This window comes from Triturus cristatus, chromosome 2_1 (assembly GCF_964204655.1).
Source record: "Triturus cristatus chromosome 2_1, aTriCri1.1, whole genome shotgun sequence".
Lineage (NCBI taxonomy): Eukaryota > Metazoa > Chordata > Amphibia > Caudata > Salamandridae > Triturus > Triturus cristatus.
Window position 1 is genome coordinate 15,169,682 of NC_140581.1, and position 17,748 is coordinate 15,187,429.

The window sequence follows — 17,748 nt, forward strand, 5'->3', positions numbered from 1 at the left end:
AATAAACATGCGGCCGCCCTCGCCAAAGGCGACTGAAACAAGCTGTTGCCATTACGCAAATAATTTAAAAAGTGCTTTACTCAGTATTTAAAGGAGACCACGTCAGGCCACAAGGAAACGATCCAGTCCGGATGGGCAAACCCAAAAGGAGACAGGACGGTAACAAAGAGGCCTCGTTTTCAATGGGAAACCTGCGTGTAGCATAAACGATGACGCCAGCCAATAAGAATGATGGGCGGGGCTTCAAATGCCCTTCTGAAATCTACTCGATTACAAAAAGCCTCGTAGAGCAAGCTGCCACGCAGGTCTGCGAGACCTAAAAACAAGCGAGGCATCTCAAAGATCAAAGAGAAAAAATAACATAACACACAATTGATGGAACTGATAAGACAACTCTGAGGGTGACTGGAATATAGGACCCAGTAAAGACACCCACAGACCACAACCAATGGCAAAGCCGGACACACACTGCACATCCCCAAGATCAATGAGAAATCAGGAAGTAAAATGCCTCATATACATAGGAAACAAATAAGGCACCCACAGACCAATGTAACCACTGCTAAAATGTGTGATAGTCCAGGATCCACAGAGGCATGATAGTCAAAGACCAACTGAGACACAAGACGCAAGGATAATAGTCACAGACCAGTATAGAAACAAGACACAAGCGTTAATACCAACAGACACACAAGTGTAGAAGTTAAAGTATGGTAGACACAAGACACAAGCGTAATAAAGACCAATAGAGACATACGTATAATAGTCAAAGACTAACTGAGACACAAGATGCAAGGATAGTAGTCAAAGATCCACTGAGACAGAAGTTTAAAAGTCAAAGTGCAAAAAACACAAGGCACAAGTGTAATAATGAAAGACCAATAGAGACACAAGCATAATAGACTGAGAGAGAAACAAGGCACAAACATAATACTCAAAGACTAACTGAGACAAAAGATGCAAGGATAACTGTCAAAGACTAATAGAGACACAAGCACACTAGACTGATAGAGAAACAAGAGACACGCTTAATACTCAAAGACCAATTGAGACACAAGTGTAAAAGTATGGTAGACACAAGACGTAAGCGTAATAAAGACCAATAGAGACATACGCATAATAGTCAAAGACAAATAGAGACACAAGCACAATAGACTGATAGAGAAACAAAACACAAGCTTAATACTCAAAGACCAACTGAGACACAAAAAGCAAGGATGATAGTCAAAGATCAACTGAGACACAAGACACAAGTTTAAGAGCCAAAGTCTGATAGACAGAAGCGTAATAATGAAAGACCAATAGAGATACAAGCGTAGTAGACTGAGAAAGGAACAAAGTACAAGTATAATACTCAAAGACCAACTGAGACACAAGATGCAAGGATAATAGTCAAAGGTCAACTGAGACACAAGATGCAAGGATAATAGTCAAACATTAACTGAGACACAAGATGCAAGGATACTAGTCAAAGATCAATGGAGACACAAGGTGCAAGGATAACAGTCAAAGACCGGTAGAGAAACAAGACGAGCGTTAATACTCAAAGACCAACAGAGAGACATGACACAAGTGTAAAAGTCAAAGTCCGATAGACACAAGACACAAGCATAATACACAAAGACCAACAGAGAAACAAGGGTCAAAGTCAAAGACCAATAGAGACACAAAACACAAGCATAATACTCAAAGAACAACAGAGTCACAAGCATAATAGTCACAGACCGGTAGAGAAATAAGACACACGTGTAATACTAAAAGACCACCAAAGACATAAGACACACATTTAATGTTCAGAGGTCACTAGAGACACAACATACAAGTGTAAAAGTCAAAGACCAAGAGACACAAGTGTAATAGTGAAAGACCAACAGAGGCAGAAGCGTAATAGTCAAAGACCGATAGAGCAAAAAGACCAATAGAGCAATAAGAAACAAGTTTAATGCTGAATGACCAACAGAGACACAAGATACAAGTTTAGTGGTCAGAGACCACTAGAGACACAGCTCAATAGAAGAAAAGTCAAAGACCAATAGATACAAAACACAAGCATAACAGTCAAATGCAAACAGAGACATGGGAATAATGCTCAAATACTAACAGAGACACAAGACGGAAGAATAATTGCCAAAGAACAATAGAGACACAAGCATAAAAGTCAAGGACTGATAGAGAAATCAGACACAAGTTGGGAGTTAAGGACAGTGAACATCTGGAAGGAGAGGGTCAGCGTGGACAATAGTGACTGCACATCTGGAGGAGTGAATCAGATGAAAGGCAGGGAAAGTGAAGATCTGGATGGAGGGAGTCATGAATGGAAAATAGTGGCTGAACATCTGGATGGATAGAGCCATGGGTGTACAATAGTGACTGAACATCTGGAGGGAGAGAGCCATGGGTGGTAGATATGAACAGTGAACATCTGAAGGGAGAGAGTTATGAGTATGTGTTTTTAACCATGGGTGCAAATGCTCCTATTTTTAATTAGTATTAATTAATTCATTCATTCTGTTTTTAATGTATTGTCATGTCTACTATAATCTGCCCTGGTATTTTTTCTTATCATGTCTGTGTATTGTGCTTTTATGGTCATTAATTTGCACCGAATAAAGCTTAATTGAATTGAATTGAGTAGAAGATAGAGATGGTGAACATCTGGAAAGAGATAGAGACAGTGAACACCAAGGGTGCAGAGGGGTGGACAGGAGACAGTGAACATTAGAGAGAGAGTGATGGACAAGAGACAGTGAACATTAGAGAGAGAGTGATGGACAAGAGACAATGAACATTAGAGAGAGAGTTAGGAGCTTTTGTTTGGATCCTAGGTTCTCCTGCTCTCGCCGGGGTGGTCGTTCCTTTCGGGTGGTAGCCTCTCAGCTTTGGAACAGCTGCCGCCAGCCTCATGTCAGGCTCAGGATCTCCTCAGTTTTAGGCGAGGTTTAAAAACCTGTCAGGTGGGTGCCTGTCCTGCTCTGTCACTGGTTCTCTTTCTCAGCGCCGGGACACTCCAGGGAGTAGCCGTGCACTTTACAAGTGCCCAGTAACATTAACATGGGCAAGAGACAGTGAACATTAGGAGAGTGATGGACAAGAGACAGTGACAGTGGACTTAAGGGGAGGGAGTGATGGACAATAGACAGTGACAGTGAACATTAGGAGAAAGAGTGGTGGACAAGAGACAGTGAACATTAGGAGAGAGAGTGATGGACAAGAGACAGTGACAGCAGTGGACTTTAGAGTAGGGAGTGATGGACAAGAGACAGTGAACATTAGGGGAAAGAGTGATGGCCAAGAGACAGTGAACATTAGGAGAGTGATGGACAATAGACAGTGACAGAGAACATTAGGAGAAAGATTGGTGGACAAGAGGCAGACTTCCCTTTGTACTACCACCTGTGTCCACCACACACTTCCCTCATTACTACCAACTGCACCACTCCACAGACTTCCCTTGGTACTACCACCTGTGTCCACCACACACCTTCCTCATTACTACCAACTGCACCACTCCACAGACTTCCCTTTGTACTACCACCTGTGTCCACCACACACTTCCCTCATTACTACCAACTGCACCACTCCACAGACTTCCCTTGGTACTACCACCTGTGTCCCCCACACACCTTCCTCATTACTACCAACTGCACCACTCCACAGACTTCCCTTGGTACTACCACCTGTGTCCCCCACACACCTTCCTCATTACTACCAACTGTACCACTCCACAGACTTCCCTTGGTACTACCACCTGTGTCCCCCACACACCTTCCTCATTACTACCAACTGTACCACTCCACAGACTTCTCTTGGTACTACCAACTGTCCCCACCACACACCTTCCTCATTACTACCAACTGTACCACTCCACAGACTTCCCTTTGTACTACCACCCATGTCCACCACACACCTCCATCATTAGTATCAACTGCACCTCTCCACAGACTTCTCTTGGTACTACCACCTGTGTCCCCCACACACCTTCCTCATTACTACCAACTGTACCACTCCACAGACTTCTCTTGGTACTACCAACTGTCCCCACCACACACCTCCCTCATTACTACCAACTGTACCACTCCACAGACTTACCTTTGTACTATCACCTGTGTCCACCACACAACTCCATCATTAGTATTAACTGCACCTCTACACAGACTTCTCTTGGTACTACCACCTGTGTCCCCCACACACCTTCCTCATTACTATCAACTGTACCACTCCACAGACTTCTCTTGGTACTACCAACTGTCCCCACCACACACCTCCCTCATTACTACCAACTGTACCACTCCACAGACTTCCCTTTGTACTACCACCTGTGTCCACCACACACCTCCATCATTAGTATCAACTGCACCTCTCCACAGACTTCTCTTGGTACTACCACCTGTGTCCACCACACACCTCCATCATTAGTATCAACTGCACCTCTCCACAGACTTCCCTTTGTACTACCACCTGTGTCCACCACACACCACCCTCATTAGTATCAACTGCACCTCTCCACAGACTTCTCTTGGTACTACCACCTGTGTCCACCACACACCTCTCTCTTTACTACTAGAGATTGGCGGACCTTGCAGAGTTTCACTCTGTGGAATTCCGCGGAGTAACATGAAAACTCTGCAAGATTCCGCGATGTTCCATAAACGGGCGCAAATCAGCAAGTCGCGCTCCTGGCCTGGATGTTTTGCATTGGGAGCTTACTCCGCGCTGCAGAATCAGCACGCAGAGCTCCACCCGGCACGCCAGGGGGCAGCTGCGATAGCTTCTCTGCCGCTCGAGTGGATTTTCTACTAGAGTGACAGCTCTCTTACTGCGTACGGACGCGGCCGCTCACAATGAGAAAATATCGCTGGGTGCATACGTAGCACCTGAAAATTGTGCTAGAGGGCGCCAAATCCCGCTCATGTTCATCAACTTACAGCTGGTGAGCCACGCACGTGAAACAACTCTGCCATGCGGTGGTTGGCCGAGTGTGGCCGGAACTCGCAGTACGGCCAGAACTCCACCGGTGGAGCAAATTTTATCAACCACACCCAGTTACTCACTACCATTTGTAGCCCACCACAGACCTCCTTCATCAATAGCAACACTACCATACAACAGACCTCCTTCATTATTGCAAACTGTAGTCCACCAACACATTCCTCATTACTCCCATCTGCAGTCCACCACAGACCTCCTTCACTAGTACCAACTACACCATACCACAGATATTTATGCCAATCCCAGGGCACCAGAGGACACCAGGGGTCAGCCTACTCTAAGCTAGAGGTTAGTAAATTCTAGGCCAAGGGTCAGTGAACTCCAGGCCAGGGTCAAAATTCTAGGCCAGGGCTCAGTGAACTCCAGGCCATGGTCAGAATTCTAGGCCAGGGGGTCAGTGAACTCTAGGCCAGGGGTCGGTGAACCCTAAGGCCATGGGTCAGTGAACCCTAGGCCTGAGGGGCCAGGGTCAGTGAACTCTAGGCCAGGGTTAATGGACTTCAGGCCAGGGGTCAGTGAACACAGGGTCAGAGGTCAGTGAACTCTAGGCTAGGAGTCAGTGGACTCTAGGCCAGGGGACAGTGAACAAAGAGTCAGTGAACTCTAGACCAGGGGTCAGTTAAATCTAGGCCAGGGGTCAGTGGACTCTAGGCCAGGGGTCAATGGACTCTAGGCCAGGGTTAGCGCTCCCAGGGCCCGGGCTCTGTCAGCCATGGCTCTCGCCATGGCTTCCTTACCTACTCCCAGGGTTGTCATCGGGGCTCCCTTACCCACTTTCTGGCCCAGGGCCAGCACTCTCGCCAGGACTCCCTTACCAGCTCCCAGGGCTCTCTCGCCAAGGCTCCCCCACCCGCTCCCAGGGCTCCCTCACTCTCTCCCAGGACTCTCTCGCCAGGGCAACCGCTGCCAGGGCTCCCTTACCCGCTCCCAGGGCTCCCTCACTCTCTCCCAGGGCTCCCTCACCCGCTCCCAGGGTTCTCTCTCCAGGGCTCTCTCAGCCGCTCCCAGGGCTCTCTCGCCAGGCCTCCCTCAGCCGCTTCCAGGGCTCTCTCGCCAGGCCTCCCTCAGCCGCTTCCAGGGCTCTCTCGCCAGGGCTCCCTCACCCACTCCCAGGGCTCTCTCGCCAGGGCTCCCTCACTCTCTCCCAGGGCTCCCTCACTCTCTCGCCAGGGCTCTCTCCAGGGCTCTCTCACCCACTCCCAGGGCTCTCTCGCCAGGGCTCCCTCACCCACTCCCAGGGCTCTCTCGCCAGGGCTCCCTCACCCGTTCCCAGGGCTCTCCCGCCATGGCTCCCTCACCCGCTCCCAGGGCTCTCTCGCTTGGGCTCCCTCACCCGCTCCCAGGGATCTCTTGCCAGGGCTCCCTCACCCGCTCCCAGGGATCTCTTGCCAGGGCTCCCTCACCCACCCCCAGGTGTTTCTTGCCAGGGCTCCCTCACTCTCTCACCAGGCCTCCCTCACTCTCTCGCCAGGGCTCCCTCACTCTCTCGCCAGGGCTCCCTCACTCTCTCGCCAGGGCTCCCTCACTCTCTCGCCAGGGCTCCCTCACTCTCTTGCCAGGGCTCCCTCACCAGGGCTCCCTCACTCTCCCGCCAGGGCTCCGTCACCCGCTGCCAGGGCTCTCGCCAGGGCTTCCTCACCCACTCCCAGGGCTCTCTCGCAAGGGCTCCCTCACTCGCTCCCAGGGCTCTCTCGCCACGGCTCCCTCACTCTCTCTCCAGGGCTCCCTCACCCGTTCCCCCTCACTCTCTCGCCAGGGCTCCCTCACCCGCTCCCAGGGCTCACACTCCTGGGCTCCCTCACCCGCTCCCAGGGCTCTCTCACCCGCTGCCAGGGCTCTCTCGCCAGAGCTCCCTCAGCCGCTGCTAGGGCTCTCTCGCCAGGGCTCCCTTACCCGCCCCCAGGGGTCACTCACCAGGGCTCCCTTACCCGCTGCCAGGGCTCCCTCACCTGCTGCCAGGGCTCTTTCACCAGGGCTCCCTCACCCACTGCCAGGGCTCTCTCGCCAGGGGTCCCTCACCCGCTGCCAGGGCTCTCTCGCCAGGGTTCCCTCACCTGCTGCCAGGGCTCTCTCGACAGGGTTCCCTCACCCGCTGCCAGGGCTCTCTCGCCAGGGCTCCCTCACCCGCCGCCAGGGCTCCCTCACCCGCTGCCAGGGCTCTCTCGCCAGGGCTCTCTCGCCAGGGCTCCCTCACCAGGGCTCCCTCACTCTCTTGCCAGGGCTCCCTCACCCGCTGCCAGGGCTCTCTCGCCAGGGCTCCCTCGCCCGCCGCCAGGGCTCCTTACCCGCTCCCTGGCCTGCCGCTCCGCGTCCACCTCCCGCTGCAGGAGCTCGGCCCTCTCCTCCGCCTCGTCCGCCACCTGCTGCAGGCTCTGAATCTTCTTCTTCACGGCATCGATGGAGCTGCCCGACATCTTCCCTGGGGGGCCCGGGGTGGGGGCACAGTGCGGGGGTCCTGCGGGCGGGTCGCCTGTGCTCAGGTCGGTGCTGCTTCCTGGCCCTGCTGCGGTGACCCCTTTGCTTGGATCGAACCTTTGGTCCGGTGTCGGGTTGTCCTGTCCGGTTCGGACCCCTTGGTCAGATCCGAGTAGTCTTTACGGGTTCGGTTGTTATTGGGCCGGGCCTGGTTCTTGCCCCGGTTCTTGAATCCTTTGTGCGGTTCGAAGGCTGTGGGCGCTAGCCTTGCTCTGCTTCTGTACCTGTTGTTCGGGTTCCGAGTCTTTTTTGTCCTGTTCTGCTACTTTTGGCCCGGTTCTGTTATTGCGGTCCGGTTTTGTTACTTGCTCCGGTTCCGGTATTTTTGACCTGGTTCTGTTACCTTTGGTCCGGTTCTGTTACTTTTGTCCCGGTTCTGTTACCTTTGGTCCGGTTCTGTTACTTTTGTCCCGGTTCTGTTACCTTTGGTCCGGTTCTGTTTCTTTTGTCCCGGTTCTGTTACCTTTGGTCCGGTTCTGTTACCTTTGGTCCGGTTCTGTTACTTTTAGCCGGTTCTGTTACTTTTAGCCGGTTCTGTTACTTTTAGCCGGTTCTGTTACTTCCGGTCCTCGCCTTTGGTCCAGCGCTGTCCCTCCAGGTCACGCTCTTGAGGCCCCGTCCCTGCTGCAGCGCTCACTCCCCGTACCTCACTCGGTGCCCCGTACCTCACACCCTCTCTCTCTCTCTCTGCCGGGTTCCCCTCTCTGGAAGACTTCGGGGCTCTCGGTCCAGGCTCTTCCCTCGCCCCTTGTCTCTGCATTCACCCCCGTCCTGCTCCGCCCCCTCTTCCTGTCCCTCCCACACCCCCACCTCCCTTCCCTCCTACCCCTCCTCTCCTCTCCCTGTCTCACCCCTCTCCAGACTCCGGCGCCAGCTCTAGCAGCAGGCGCTTTCCTCTCCGTGGTGTAAGTGTGACCATATAGCGCCTCCTCCTCCTGACGAGGCGCTGAAGCGCTTTACGGAGTATAGCCGCTTCTTTCTTCCCCCATCTGCTGCTCTAGCCTCTTCCTCGTCTCGGGGTCTCTCCTCTCCATTTATCACGACCCCCACCCTCTTCTGCCTCTCCATGGTCTCCCCCTTTCTCCCCTACAACCCCAGAGTCCTCTGGCCTCTTCCCACCTCTCCGTCCCATGCCCCCCTCCCCGCCGTCCGGTGTGCCCTCCTCTCCCTCCCTCCCGGCCATCTCCCTCGGGGTCTGCGGTGTGCTCCCTTCCTCTTTTAAAGGGCCAGTGTCCGCATTCTTCACTCACCTTCCCCCCCCCCCCCCCCCACCCCCCTCCTCCCCGTTTCCATGGCTGCTCTGCATTCCTGCCCTCCTGCCCTTTCCGTTTCCATTCCACAGAAAGGCCTCTGAGAGGCCTAGCTTCATGTAGGGGAGGCAGGGGGCCCTTAGTCTGCACAGACCCCTGTGACGTCAGCCAGCGCCCCGATGAAGTCTCTAAAATCCCTGGCCTCGGAGCGCTGCTTCCTCCCAGTTTGGGGGTGCTGAGGGGCCACTAACCAGCACAGCACCGCGGGGGGTGCAGCAGAACGGACTCAAAGATCTGACATGGGGAGCCCAGGGGCCCTCTAGTCCGGGGGTCTCCAGACAAGTCCTGGGGCCCCGCCTGGGTCATATGAGCCTCTTCTTCACTTGAGATGTTCTGACAATTGGACAATTTATTTATTCCTTTGCACAATAATAACACCAACAGGACTGCTGTAAGTACGCAGGTAGGACTGTGTGCGCGTATATTAGGAGAACATCGGTACCCATAGAAGGAGGTCTTACTGGCGATAAAACCATCGGCATTACCGTTAAAACACCAATGACACCAGCAGCCGGCAGGCGTCTTTTCCTTGTCAAAATGTCAGTGCGAGGGTTCGAGCAGGGTCGGGTCCGCCCCCGGGAGAAGGAAAGGCAAACGCAGTGTGTGGTGGGGGATGAGGCCGGGGCTGAGGGGTAAGTAGCGCCTGATCGAGGGCTGCTCCGCATCGGCGAGGGCCGGGATCCCTTGGCCATATTCAGAAGGTGCTGTCTGTAGGGAGCCCAAAGCCCGGGGTACCCCGCCGTTACTACTGTAAATGTATGGATACTTGTATAGCGCACGACTACCCGGAGGCCTCTCGGCGCTTGTACGAATACCACTGTGGAACCCATCCTGGCTTTTCCCTGTGAGGCGTCCACTCCTGGGCACCCCCAAGGTGAAGGCCAGGCATCCTTAGCGTTGTGGGGGCCGTTGTGGAGATTAAGCAAGCTATTGCCCAGAGTTGCAGAGTGGGACTCCATGATTGGAATGGCACCGAGGCGAGAATTATCATATCCGTGGAATTTTTGAGCCCAAGACCCACCAAGGCGGGGAATTGAACCCTGGTCCCGGGCTAGACCTCTGCATCAGGGTCTGCCGCTCTAATCATTGAGCCACACTTCTCCACATTGAGCCACTGTACTGGCCAGACTGTTGGTACCCCGCCGTTACTGCTGTACTGGCCAGACTGGTGGTACCCTGCCGTTACTACTGTACTGGGCAGACTGGTGGTACCCTGCCGTTAGTACTGTACTAGCCAGACTGGTGGTACCCCGCCGTTACTGCTGTATTAGCTAGACTGGTGGTACCCCACCGTTACTGCTGTATTGGCCAGACCGGTGGTACCACACCGTTACTGCTGTATTGGCCAGACCGGTGGTACCCTGCCGTTACTGCTGTATTGGCCAGACTGGTGGTCACCTGCCGTTACTGCTGTATTGGCCAGACCGGTGGTACCCTGCTGTTACTGCTGTATTAGCCAGACTGGTGGTACCCCGCCATTACTGCTGTATTGGCCAGACTGGTGGTACCCCGCCGTTACTGCTGTATTGGCCAGACCGGTGGTACCCCGCCGTTACTGCTGTATTAGCTAGACTGGTGGTACCCCACCGTTACTGCTGTATTGGCCAGACCGGTGGTACCCTGCCGTTACTGCTGTATTGGCCAGACCGGTGGTACCCTGCCGTTACTGCTGTATTGGCCAGACTGGTGGTCACCTTCCGTTACTGCTGTATTGGCCAGACCGGTGGTACCCTGCTGTTACTGCTGTATTAGCCAGACTGGTGGTACCCCGCCGTTACTGCTGTATTGGCCAGACTGGTGGTACCCCGCCGTTACTGCTGTATTGGCCAGACCGGTGGTACCCCGCCGTTACTACTGTATTGGCCAGACTGGTGGTACCCCGCTCTTACTGCTGTACTGGTCAGACTGGTGGTACCCCACTATTACTACTGTATTGGCCAGACTGGTGTTAGCCCCCGTTACTGCTGTATTGGCCAGACTGGTGGTACCCCGCCGTTACTGCTGTAGGGAGCCCAAAGCCCGTGGTACCCGGCCATTACTACTGTACAGACCAGACCGGTGGTACCCCGCCGTTACTGCTGTATTGGCCAGACTGGTGGTACCCCACCGTTACTACTGTATTGGCCAGACTGGTGGTACCCCTCTGTTACTGCTGTTATGGCCAGACTGGTGGTACCCCGCTCTTACTGCTGTATTGGCCAGACCAGTGGTACCCCGCCGTTACTACTGTATTGGCCAGACTGGTGGTACCCCGCCATTACTGCTGTATTAGCCAGACTGGTGGTACCCTGCCGTTACTGTTGTATTGGCCAGACCGGTGGTACCCCGCCATTACTGCTGTATTGGCCAGACCGGCGGTACCCCACCATTACTGCTGTATTGGCCAGACTGGTGGTACCCCGCTGTAACTACTGTATTGGCCAGACTGGTGGTACCCTGTCGTTACTGCTGTATTGGCCAGACTGGCTCGTTGTGTCAATGGGTTGCTCGACCAACACCTGGTAACTCGCTTTGTCAAAGTGGTTTCTTGAATAGATGTTCAAGGTGCGCTTTAATGAGAATAGATTAGCGCAAGGAGTGCTTAAGGAACGTGAGAGTTGGTGGCGGCCCAATCCCCGTGGGCAGAGAGTGGAAAAGATAAAAGTACGGGGTGTAGAGATTGGTAATTCCGTCTAAATGCGAAGCTCTGATGGATGTGCCATGGTCCAGGGACTAGACCCAGGAACCCCCCGCCCCCACCTCCCTCTTGACAGCCATCCCATTCCAGTTCGCAGTGTGGAGATGGTGCAGGAACTGGCCTGTGGCCAGGCCCGGCACCCAATCCCCGCAGGCAGCCAACCCCGCCATGCATGGCCTTTAGCCACGCACATCGTGGGGTTGGCCCCAGGGTATGGCCTGTGACCAGGCCCTGAGCCCCCTCACCCCCCCCCACCATGGCCAGCCAATTCCTGCCATGCACAGCTCTTCGCCCAACCCCATGGGCAGCCACCCACCCCTTTCGCTAATGGCCTTCAGCCATGCAAAGCATGAAGTTCATCGCATTGACTGACTGCAGGCCAGGCCTTGCTTCCAACCCCTCATGGGCAGCCACCCCTGCCGTGCATGCTCTTCAGCCATGCAGAGCACAGGGGTTGGCCGCAGGGCTTGCACCGAAACCACCGGTGGGCAGCCAACCACGACCGCGCACGGTTTTTGCCATGCGCAGTATGAAGTTGGCCGCAGGGCCTGGCCACACCCAGGCTTTTGCAGGCATCCACCCACTGCTGTGCACTACCTGACCATGCGTGGCATGAGTTAGCCACAGAGCTAACCTCCCATATGTGGCTAGCCGACCACAGACACTCACTGACCCCCTTTTTAGGTCAAGCCTGGGCAGTGCACACGCTACTCTGCGAGGCATGCTGTATTTGAGTGTGGACTGCAAGCCACGCCCCACTCTCCGCCCATATTTGTCATTGGTGTGTGTCATTGTCCTTCGTAAATGCTGGCTTCTGATTCGTTAATAGGCCTGTTAGTCCCTCCTTAGTACCGCCTTGTCTTCATCTGTAATCTCCCATGAGGACTGGCCCTTTTACTTTGGTTGTTACACAGTGCGTCTTATTTAGTCTGTAAGCACTACTTTCTTTAATGAGTTACTCCTACTGTAGGCAGGACGTGCTTTCCTTCAACATTCAGCGCGCCCTGCACGCTTTCACTTTCCAAGCAGCCCGGGACAATGGCGGCCGCTTCTTTGAAATGAAATGGGTCTCTCATTTACAAGAGTTTGAGCTGTTGGCATTGTAAATGAAAATTCCTTTTATGTATGTGATAATTACCAAAACAGAGAAATAAAAGGCATTGTCCTTTCAATCTTATGTGGGTAACAGGGACCCCCTGAACATGAGGAAATGGAATATAATTCCTAGGACAGGGTATAACACAGTGCAATAATAACTTCCTAGGCAATTAATATTTTTTTATATTGCTATGTAAAGCGTGTCCAAATAGTATAGCCAAAAACAGTATTTAAAAATATCGCATAAATGTTTATTGTTAATATGATTCTCACAGAAAATCAATAAAAAAAAACAATTCAACAATGCATTTGTACATAGTATAAACATTCAATGTATTAATATTCATTAAACAACAGTTAAAAATAGAAACAAATCTGATGATCATATGGCCACAGATTTGTTTCTATTTTTAACTGTTGTTTAATGAATATTAATACATTGAATGTTTATACTATGTACAAATGCATTGTTGAATTGTTTTTTTTATTTTTATTGATTTTGCCCATGATTCTGTGAGAATCATATTAACAATAAACATTTATGCGATATTTTTAAATACTGTTTTTGGCTATACTATTTGGACACGCTTTACATAGCAATATAAAAAAATATTAATTGCCTAGGAAGTTATTATTGCACATTGTCCTTTCAATGCCAATAGATTAAACAATGGCAAATGCGAGACCTATTGCATTGCAAAAGCTTGTTTTCAATGGTTTTGCGTGCGCCAACACAGCCCCCTATGTTCCTCTCTGAAGTTCCTCTTGCATTCTTTAGATGAAGTCAACCTTTTTTTATAGCTTTCTTTGGAACGTGTTGAAAACGAAATGGCAGCTTGTGCGTTCTCCTTCCTGAGAATTCACTCCTTGTCGCTCATTTTATAAAATGTTACCTGGCCGGATAGACAAAAATGTTTAAATATTTAGTGCCTTGAATGAATGTGAGTCGCCACCAGTTGCAGTTAGAGCTTTTTCGGCAAGTGTTACAATTATACAACAGTTTTTGAAGCAAGCTTAGAAGACAAGCACGTGCCTCGTGCTGAAAGTAAAAAAAAGGCATGCAGGCTGCAGTGGGAAAGAGGCGAAGGGGTGCACCCGCGAGTGGTGCGCGTGCGCTGGGGAGAGCAGTCTGCTCTTTTTCAAAGCACACACTCGTGCTTGTGGCGCGCCGCTGCGCACTCCCGCAAGGCGCCACACGCACGAGTATGTGCTTTGAAAAAGAGCTGCACGACGGCTAAAGGTCTCCTATGCAGCGCATGTGTGCTGCGTAGGCGAGACCTAATAAAACATATGCACTCACAAAAACACATAGTTAGCTCTCTGCTCTGTCTTGATATAGTTTAGCGTCCCTCCCCATAAGTTTTTGTGAAATAGCAAACGAGCCCCCCTATGCTCTGCTTTCCAGAAACATCGACTGAAAAGGTTAAGATGCTACAGAAGATGGCGCCGCCATACCCCGCCTCCGGCAGATTTACATATCGCACATGCCCTCTAAGAATGGCAGAGGTGTTGATCTTTCCCAGTATTTGCAGAAAATAAATAGCATTCATATAGCGATTACGACCCCTGAGTGGGAGTTGTCATCATTTAAATGTCATCATTTTTCTTTTAAAGCACAAAGGGTAGCGGAAGCTTTAGGCTGACAAAAGGCAACATTGGTTTAAGTGAAGCTCACGAAAGTGTGAATCTTTTGCCTCCATCAGGAGGGTTTCCCTGTGTACACGAAATGTGCTCCAATGTACTCACGACAGGCCTGCTAAACGGATATGTGAGGGCTCAAGATCTGATGTCACTTCTTGTGATGCCACTTCCTGTAATGTCACGCGCTGCGATGTCACGCGCCGTGATGTCACGCGCCGCGATGCCACTTGCATACTAATGGTTAGTCCCCCCGCTTCTTTTTTTCGGACTTGTGCGCTGGGTGGGAGGCGCTGCCTCTTCAGAAGACAGAGTCGGACAGTCCTGGGCCGGGAGCCAGGGCAAGTGTGCTTCTTAACAGACCCATATTGCATCAATTAGCGTCGCAAGTTCCAGAAGGGCTATTTCTTTCAATGCAGTAAACAATTTACTTTACAGGCGAAGACCCGTTCAGGGCGCCTGTCGGAGGGCTGGGTGGGCTGGGCTACAGGAGGTGTTCTGTGCAGCTCAAAGAGACTGCAGTGAGATCCTGGCCCAGCCCTACCGGACACGCCGGGCTTGGAGTCTGAAAAAAGAGGTATAGTTCCTCCTCAAGCTCTCACCTGAGCGCGATGGCTTGTCACTGCCCTTGCAGGTGGGAGTCGGATTTTGCTGAACCCAGAATATGGGTAACACCCCAAAGTGTGGGTGACTTGATAGGTCTGCATATATCCAGTGCCACTGGAATTATGTGGCAGGGGAGGCACAAATTATGAGGCATGGTTGGGTAAATTATGTGGCAAGAAAAGGCAAATTATGCTGCATAATGCGCCACATTTTACGATACTATGACTTCATTAATTTGTGTTTTTCAAACTTGTTAACGTTGTCTGAGCATTGGTTGCACCTCAGTTGTAGCTTTTTAACACCCAAATATAGCACTAAGCCACAGAAAGGTGACCAGCCAACCTGTGCAAAGGGCCTTCTACTGTCATGTAATGCGTCTTGCTGCATTTTTTGTACTTTTTGAGCAGCTGGAGTTAAAAACAATTTTTTTGTTAAAATCTGCAGATTATACGGCAGATGATGGCTTATGTGGCTAATGCGGCAAATCTATAATTATTTGACAATCGCTGCAGCCGCACAATCGCGTAATTCCAGTGGCCCTGTATACATTTTAGCCCTGCCTTTGCCCCGCTGCAGGTGCTGCGCATGTAACTTTAGAAGATGTTGATGCCCCAGATGTGGTCGGTGACCTGCTCTGGGTCTATCAGGGGCCTTTCAGATGCCATCCAGAGACAAGCTGTGGAACGGTGCGAGTGGCGCACAGCGTGGAAGGGGGCTGCTCCCTGGACGCCTCCTGGGAGGAGAGATGGCTGTGGTGACCCCCATTCTGGGGGCGCTATCCGACGTCAAGCAGACTGTGCTGCAGGCCACACCCTCAGTGTTGTTTCCATTCCTAAACCTCATTTCCGGTTCTCTCAGTCGGAAAGACAGGGAGTTTCTAGCACCATGATGTCCCCTAGGAGATGAATGTCTGCGCTTTATAAATACAGGAAATATATAAATGTCTGGAGTGTTGTGCACATGTCTGGAAGATACATCTGGATTGTTGTGTCTTGTTCAACAGGCAGGAGTAGACCATTCAGTCCAGGTCTGGAGGCTCCAATGCCAAGCGGCATCACCCTTTCTGGAGGCAACCAGGAGTACTATGTCCACATCTGGAGGCCACATGTGTAGTTGTTCATCAGTCCTGGAGGCCACCAGGAGTACCGTGTCGGCCTATGGAGGCCACATGTGGAGTTGTTCACCAGTCCTGGAGGCCACCAGGAGTACCGTGTCGGCCTCTGGAGGCCACATGTGTAGTTGTTCATCAGTCCTGGAGGCCACCAGGAGTACCGTGTCGGCCTATGGAGGCCACATGTGTAGTTGTTCACCAGTCAAGGAGGCCAACAGGAGTACCGTGTCCACATCTGGAGGCCACATGTGGAGTTGTTCACCAGTCCTGGAGGCCACCAGGAGTACCGTGTCGGCCTCTGGAGGCCACATGTGTAGTTGTTCATCAGTCCTGGAGGCCACCAGGAGTACCGTGTCGGCATCTGGAGGCCACATGTGGAGTTGTTCACCAATCCTGGAGGCCTCCTCTGGAGGACTGTGTCGGCATCTGGAGGCCACATGTGGAGTTGTTCACCAGTCCTGGAGGCCTCCTCTGGAGGACTGTGTCGGCATCTGGAGGCCACATGTGGAGTTGTTCACCAGTCCTGGAGGCCACCAGGAGTACCGTGTCGGCATCTGGAGGCCACATGTGGAGTTGTTCACCAATCCTGGAGGCCTCCTCTGGAGGACTGTGTCGTCATCTGGAGGCCACATGTGGAGTTGTTCACCAGTCCTGGAGGCCACCAGGAGTACCGTGTCGTCATTTGGAGGCCACATGTGGAGTTGTTCACCAGTCCTGGAGGCCACCAGGAGTACCGTGTCGGCATGTGGAGGCCACATGTGGAGTTGTTCACCAGTCCTGGAGGCCTCCTCTGGAGGACTCTGCCTAGTTCTGGATTATCTGTGAAGCTCTAGATGTCAAGTAATGCAGGGAATGGTGGTTGAGTGACCAACATACATTCCCCCCAGCTCGGTCATTACGTGCTACTGGTCATTATTGTGCCCATACAGACCCCCTTGACAGTGGCGTAACACAAATTGATGGGGTCCGGGCAGAATGTGAGGAGGAACCCCTGGGTCACCAACCATATCACACAGATATGGATTAGGCTTGAACTGTATTGGGGCCCCTGAAGAGCTGACCCTCCCCCGCTGCACCACAGGGGCCTGCATTACACCCGTGCCCTTTGGAAGAACTCTTTCAATCTAGATTTATCCTCAATTACAATTTATTCCATGGCTAGAGGGGCTGTTAGTGCTTTGAATTTTCAGTGCATTAACATTAAAATTGAGCATTAATAAAGCTCACATCCCAAAGTTGAAGCTTCACGACAATTTGTATCCCTCCCCAAGACACCTCAACAGCGCTGAATATATCGCCAGAGAGGGATCATAGACTGAGCTAACCTTCAGAAATGTAAACCAGTGACGTCACACCCCACGCCTACAGCAGGGCACGCACGCGTATATGCCAATAGACCCTGAATACGCTCACGGGTGATGAGCCGCGTTAGATGAATCCACTCGATTGATTGATTGAGTATAGACCCAATTCAGGCTGGAGACTCAAGATTTTCGAAGCCATAAATGGCTTTATTTTGGGTCCTCCCACCTGAAGCTGCCATGTTTTCAATAGAAGTCAATGTGGGAAATTCCGTCTCCTGAATATATCTTTGAAAACCTCCCACTTCTCTCTTCTGAAATGTTGTCATGTGTGTGTACAGTAGGGGTGGGCGGAATTTGCGGAATTAACCTTCGCAAATTATCGCGAAAATGTTTAAAATTATCGCAAACAAGCGGAAATATCGCGAAGATGCGGAAGTTTTTTTCCGGCATGTTCGCGAGATTTTCTGCATGGTTGCGGGTCGCCAACTTACCCATGTGGTTGCTTGCGGGCGCGGCCATCTTGTTTTGAGTTGTTCTCGC

The 17,748-nt window shown here is 51.8% G+C and overlaps 1 protein-coding gene and 1 long non-coding RNA gene across 10 annotated transcripts in view; both read right to left on the reverse strand.

Annotated features, from left to right (window-relative positions):
* Window positions 1–17,748, reverse strand: part of LOC146863620 (tropomyosin beta chain) — a 236,049-nt gene that overhangs the window by 137,696 nt on the left and 80,605 nt on the right. For 4 of the 9 annotated variants that reach the window (XM_085627676.1, XM_085627672.1, XM_085627678.1 and 1 more), the window contains exon 1: window positions 7,275–7,992. The exons of the other annotated variants lie outside the window; for them this stretch is intronic. In XM_085627676.1, coding sequence (XP_085483802.1) covers window positions 7,275–7,403 — 129 coding nt within the window. In that variant the 5' untranslated portion in view covers window positions 7,404–7,992. Of the gene's footprint in view, window positions 1–7,274; window positions 7,993–17,748 lie in introns of those variants that run through there. 9 annotated transcript variants of the gene reach the window in all.
* On the reverse strand, window positions 7,849–8,115 carry LOC146863621 (uncharacterized). Its single transcript, XR_014969055.1, has 2 exons — window positions 7,987–8,115; window positions 7,849–7,947 (listed from the first exon to the last, which is right to left on the reverse strand). It is a non-coding gene; the product is annotated as an uncharacterized LOC146863621 (long non-coding RNA).